The following is a 6,000-nucleotide window of genomic DNA, read 5'->3' on the forward strand; positions in this document are numbered from 1 at the left end:
TTTTCATACAATTGTAAATTAGGCCATAATTTACACACTGAATTGTCTACGGATTTTTCCGTTTTCCCAATCATGACAAGGAGCACACGGCGAGTGTGACCGATGGGCAGGGGATGCTAACTCCTCCATGACACATGATCTCACCTCTAATGTTTTTGGAGGTCCGTGTTTGCTCTGCTCCCGATTTGTATTGTCTAAATCGACTTTGAGCTTGAATACTGTTCGTTTTCTTCATATTTCATGGAAAATGCCAGACCACAAAGACTTACAGTGTATATGGATAATATTTACCTCTGACAATTATATAGGGACATTCGTGCGTCACATGTCGAAGAATATACCATAGTCTATCCCATCCGAGTGCTCCCACCACATTTCAAACGATAACAAATAACTGCTTTATTTTCAAATAAAATGTGGCTCATCGTCGCAAGTCACAGATTTTGTATCCATTCTACTTCGGACACAAAACCTGTGGCTTGCGACAATAAATGTGGCTATACTTAAAAGTTTTATCATTTCCAAACCATTTTAGTGCGTCTGGTTACATGCGATCGCAAAACGAACCAAAGTCTACGGGTATTTCAAAGTTAATTTACATCATCGACGTCAAGAGTTCGAGAGAAGAAGCCACTTTAACTCGCAGACACAACTTTTTTCATAATTTATTGACAGTAAGTATACAAGATTCACATTAATAAAACTATTATAATATTATGCAGAGCGAGTTTGACTTAATTGCACACAGTTTTTCATTTAATATCACTATATAAGTGGTATACGCAAGGCGTTAATCACAGTATTTCATTTTGCAGCTAAAAATGTCTTTCTCTGTTTTTTGACATCCATATCCTAACTTTGCAATCATCTGCTACACTAATTAAAACTTCCTGGTCACGTGGATGAAAGGCGACAGCATTCACTCCATTTTTTGGATCCGGAAGTGTGTGAGGTAATTTAGCGATGACGTGTTTCGAATGACGATCCCAAAGAAAAGCAACATCTTGTTCAGATCCGCTTTAAGGACACATGAAACAGATAAAAAGATACCATGTATTGAAACATGAAAGCATCATTTTTTAAAGATTTTCTTAAGTTAAGAAATGATGGATACCTTGCAAGGAAATCGGAAGAAATGCTAGGGAAGAAGTAAAATATTGTTGCAGACTGCTCTAAAGCTTTGTTTCCTTCAAACACTTCCGGTTTTTCTCCAATGTTTGCTAGATTGATCACCATTGTATTGACATCTTTTTCGTACCAGCTGTTATCACCATCTATACAAACCCTCCTTAAATTGTACACTATGTACCTGTAATACAGGGTAAGTAATGGAATAACAAGTACAGGTCAGTATTTGAAAGTTCGTAATAAATTTAAACATGAAATATCACAGCGATTACCCAAATCATCTACGTACAATGAAGGAATGAACTGTTTGAAAAAAAATTTCTATTTATAAAAAAAAGAGTTAAGCAAATGCTGATGGGCCACAACCTAAGTCAGCATTCTCTTCTGACAAATGAATATGTACATGAAGATAAATGAAAACTCCTATTGTCGTCTCCAGATCAACCATGATTTCATCAATTTTAATGAACAATATACATGTACATGTATAGGCTTAATGTTTACTTTATACATTGTAGCTTTCTTATGGTTTTTGCAGATGTCTAAATATATGTAAATGTACAATGTATCTCTTTATAAAACCTTTTTGCAAATTGTAGCCAAAACGTATTCCCCCAGATCATACTCTGAGTTAACTTGGATCTACACTAAAAGGGGATGAAACAGGACCACCTCTTTACTGACGATATAAAGTTGTACTATTTCAAGAAATAACAGAATTCAGGTAAAAAAAAAACACAATGTAGAATGATGATCATCAGCTCCTTACCTATGATCTGCTGATAGATTCACTCCCAGACAACCACTGTTTATCATGATTATTTTTATCGGTTCTGCAACACTTGGAGTCTCGGAATCTATGTCAATTTTATAGAATACCAGTCTGTGGACAATATCCCATTCCAGACTCTGCTGGTATATAATCACTACCCTCTCGCTTGGTCGGGAATTCTCCACGCGTTCGATTGAAGAATCTTGGTTCCATTTTGACCACTCAATGACCTTAACTAAATGAGGTCGATACTCATCGCGCACCATTTCTAGTAGAGACCATAATTCCACATTGTCATCCGTGAGATGCTCTAGAAGAGGGCGTTCATAAAGTTCCGGATTTTCCAATTCGTCCTCATAGAACTAATTGAATGAAAGAGAAAGAATGTTAATATGAGCTTTAAAATAGAAACAGTAAGTGTCTGTATTAAACCCCACTCACCTTACAGCTAATTAACTTCACGTTATCATTGGAGAAAAAGTATGCCAATACATCTGCTAAAAGGAAAGTGTCATTCGTCAGCCAGGTTCCTCTAAAATTAGGAAACCACGAATGCCTCGCCGCCACGACTGCAAGATCTAAACAAATAAATTCAAATCTAACATGCCATACAGTGTATATTTACTCATTAATTCAAATCTAACCTATTATGCCACATGCAATAATGCAGATTATAATAATTCCAACCTGAAAAGATGAATAAAATTTTCCAATATATCATATTTTCTCGTTTATATTAAGTTTCAGTTGGATGTTCCAACTAATTTTTTGTCCAATATATAGCATGTTCTGTAAAAATCTACAAGTGGATGAATCAAGATTTGCCTTTGGCAATGGCGAGCACCGCCAGTGCGACCTGTAATCCCCCCTCTTCTCTCATCATACAGTTCACGATAAGGTGCGTTTCAGCTTCATTGAACTCCACGTAGTTGGCATACGACGGCGGATCCACGACTTGACGGGAGTGTAAAAGCTCCGTATTGTTGCCATATTTCCATACCTATGTAAATAACAAGAAATTACGCTGAACTTCATTGTATAAAAATTGTAGTTAAGGGTAACATTGAAAATTTACACCCAGCCGACGTTGAAAACGGTTTTCGAGGGGAGAAAATTTTTCTCTGTTATACTCTCAACTACATGCATATGCAATGTTTATGTAATATTTATTATGTTATACTGAATGCTTTATCATGTTTATACTGATATATATAACAGTGACAGTGAGTGTGCGCATAAATTCTGCACAGTCAACATTTTTCTTTTGGAGAGGGGGGGGGGGGGATATCACTCGTCGCCAAGCATTGCTGCGTTATATCAAGCGTGAGGGCGTGGTTTTCATCATTCAGAGTGTAACAGTGTTTTAAAGAAAATGTTAAGGTTTAAAAATTGGCCATAAATAAAATGTTTTTTTCATTATACCATATATGGCCAATTTTTTACAAAAGTACAAACCAATTGCACAGAATGACATACAGATATAGAATTGACGGAGAAATCACATATTTTCGAGAAAATAATATTTTATATTAGTTAGTTGGGGGAAGGGGGGGGGGGTTGGTTCACGCTTCAGGTGCCCGTGGTTTGACGTACCTTTACAATACCGTCTGCTCCACAGGTAGCTATGAATTTGCCGCTATTAGAAAAGCACACATAGTAGATTTCATCCACGTGACCCTCGCACGTTTGATGCAGACGGGTAGGGGCATGGTAAGTTAGGCGCTTCAATTCCGATTTCCAACTGACGTCATGTCGAGAGTAACGACATCCTATATTCACATACGTTAACGCTTTCCATAAACTTTCATCCTGGGCTATTCGATACCAATTCTACCGAAAGAAAAAAATGCATTTGGTAAATATCTCTCCTATATTTATTTCAATTTTACATGAAATATTTATTTCAAACAAGTTTGATAACTTGCTATTCTAAAATGTTACATTGAAGATACCAGCTCTTCAAATTTAGTATAAATGTATCAAAATGACCCCCCCCTCCCCCTAAATAAGATTCTATTATAGAAAATAAAGCATCTTTAATTTTATGGATGTGTGGATGTGCCCCCACAATAATTACATGTGATGACTTTTTTTCTCGCTTGTCAAGGAATTTTTTCTTGATAGTGCCCCCCCCCCCCCAAAAAAACTGAAAATGTTTGGTTGTGCCATGTTTGGTTGTGCCCCCCCCCCCCCTTAAACTGAATTGCTTCCTACAGGTCTGAAACTATTGCAAATAAACAATTTTTCGGTTAATGATGGACATTCTCTTTAAAATTTTACAGTTAATATACATATCTTATACAGTGAAAGTATTAATTAAAATAAATCACGCAAGGAATAATTAACTCTGGTATAACTATCGAAGTAACATCGAAATCCAGGTAAGATTCTAAGTGTTAAGGAGTTGAGTGTAACATTGAAAATTTTCATCCCTCGAAAATCATTGTCAAAATCGGCTGCGCCTTGGTTAACAATAGTGTTCTTGGGGTGAAAATTTTCAATGCTACACTGAACTACATGCGTAACATGCAGTAATTATATAAATATATATAAAGCAAATGCTAATTATATGTTTAGCATAATATAATATCTAAAATTTCAGTTTCTGAAAGGCGCCCTGATCCTGTCTCCTCTCTTTCTGTAATTATTTTATTTTTTGCTTACTTTTAATCACCTTTTTTGCCACCATTCAATATTAGGCTTGCACAGATAATAGGGACTTGTTCGTCTTTGAGGCATCTTGGGGTTATGTAGAAAGAAAATTGCATAATTTTAGAAGGAATCATAAATCTAATACCTTGCACGTTCTGCATACGCTGTTTAACTCATTTTTATCCAAATAAGAGAAAACGTGAAGTAGAACTGGATCGGTCAGATGTTCCCAGTCGTCAGCACTCTCGATCTAAGGGAAGTAACTCTAAAATTATCTAACACCACAAGAAGTACTAAACAAAACAGAACCAGTACCTTATTGAATTACGAATATATAATGTATATAAATAACAACTTACCATCTGACTGTGTTCAGATATAGTTTTATGTTTCCTCTTACTCCATCAAATAAAGGAAAACATCTAAATATTTAACCGATCACTTCCTCGTATCCAGTGAGGCAACCGGATCAAAACAGTAATCTATTTATAGAATTAGGCACGGATCCAAAAAACCCTTATTAAAGTGCGCGTCATATCTTCTAAATAAAAAAAGAAAGAAAGAAAAGAAAAAGCAAGATAATACATGAAATAATTTTATTCAGTAAATTTCACCAGGATACTGCTGTTGAAGACATCGAAGCATACATTTTAAACAATATTTGTAAATTTTGAGAATAAAAACTAACTTGTGCATCAATCAATTAAGTAACATTGAAAATTGGTAGCACTAGCTATTACATACCCATATCCAGTGAATTTTCCGAAAAGTTTGACAGGTCATTGACCATACCTATGCATCCTGGAATAGATCTATTACCCTAATAGTCGAAAAAATACATGTCGCTCTAATTTTTCGGATTATTAAATGAGTCAATTAAAGTTAATTAAATTAACTTTCATACCTTTTGGCGCTTAAATGAACCACTTGATATAAACATCTTACCGGTGATTGAAAATTTAACTTAACAGGGGCGGGATCCAGGATTTTTTTCAGGGAGGGACACTCGGAAATTTTGACAGGCAAGGAAAAAACAAACAAACAAAAACAAACTTCCCCAAACCTGAAAAAAACCTGTTTCGTTGGGGTGGGAGTTCGCTTTCTTAACTTAATTTTCTTCAAATACATGACCTTTCCTTACCGTTTTAAGTGGAGTTCGTATTTCTTGGCTGGGGGTGGGTGGGTGTGTCCAAGGTCACTTTCCCGTTATATTAACATAGAAATTTAATAACTCTGAAAATCCCCCCGGGGGATCTCGAGCCCCTTCTAGATCCAACCTGCTTAAGTCTTAGAAGTCTGTTTCATTATCCCATGCAGAGCATTAGCTGAAAGCTATTTAAAGTGAGCTTTACTGATCATATTTTGTATTCAAATAAACCATACCTTCTTTCAAGGGGAGATAATTCTCTGAAGGGCGTGTGTCTTGTCTGAAACCGTACTTGTGACGC

At 35.9% G+C, this 6,000-nt stretch overlaps 1 protein-coding gene across 1 annotated transcript; it reads right to left on the reverse strand.

Annotated features, from left to right (window-relative positions):
* Window positions 1–649: 649 nt before the first annotated feature.
* On the reverse strand, window positions 650–4,998 carry LOC133206185 (F-box/WD repeat-containing protein 5-like). The gene is made up of 8 exons (XM_061342119.1): window positions 4,912–4,998; window positions 4,698–4,802; window positions 3,494–3,730; window positions 2,726–2,900; window positions 2,342–2,478; window positions 1,898–2,262; window positions 1,115–1,309; window positions 650–1,017 (listed from the first exon to the last, which is right to left on the reverse strand). Exons 1-8 carry the CDS (start codon window positions 4,912–4,914, stop codon window positions 816–818), a joined length of 1,419 nt encoding a protein of 472 aa, XP_061198103.1. The 5' UTR covers window positions 4,915–4,998; the 3' UTR covers window positions 650–815.
* Window positions 4,999–6,000: the final 1,002 nt, after the last annotated feature.

This window comes from Saccostrea echinata, unplaced genomic scaffold, assembly GCF_033153115.1.
Source record: "Saccostrea echinata isolate AGI-Se365-2 ecotype Australia unplaced genomic scaffold, CSIRO_AGI_Sech_v1 ptg000054l, whole genome shotgun sequence".
In the NCBI taxonomy this organism is placed as follows: Eukaryota; Metazoa; Mollusca; class Bivalvia; order Ostreida; family Ostreidae; genus Saccostrea; species Saccostrea echinata.

Excerpts from the sequence above, each read along its gene's own strand:
- LOC133206185 (XM_061342119.1), bottom strand. Across the intron at positions 2,901-3,493 it reads GAGCAGACGGTATTGTAAAG|GTATGGAAATATGGCAACAA; the intron begins GTACGTCAAACC and ends TTATTTACATAG. Across the intron at positions 2,263-2,341 it reads TGAAGTTAATTAGCTGTAAG|TTCTATGAGGACGAATTGGA; the intron begins GTGAGTGGGGTT and ends TCATTCAATTAG.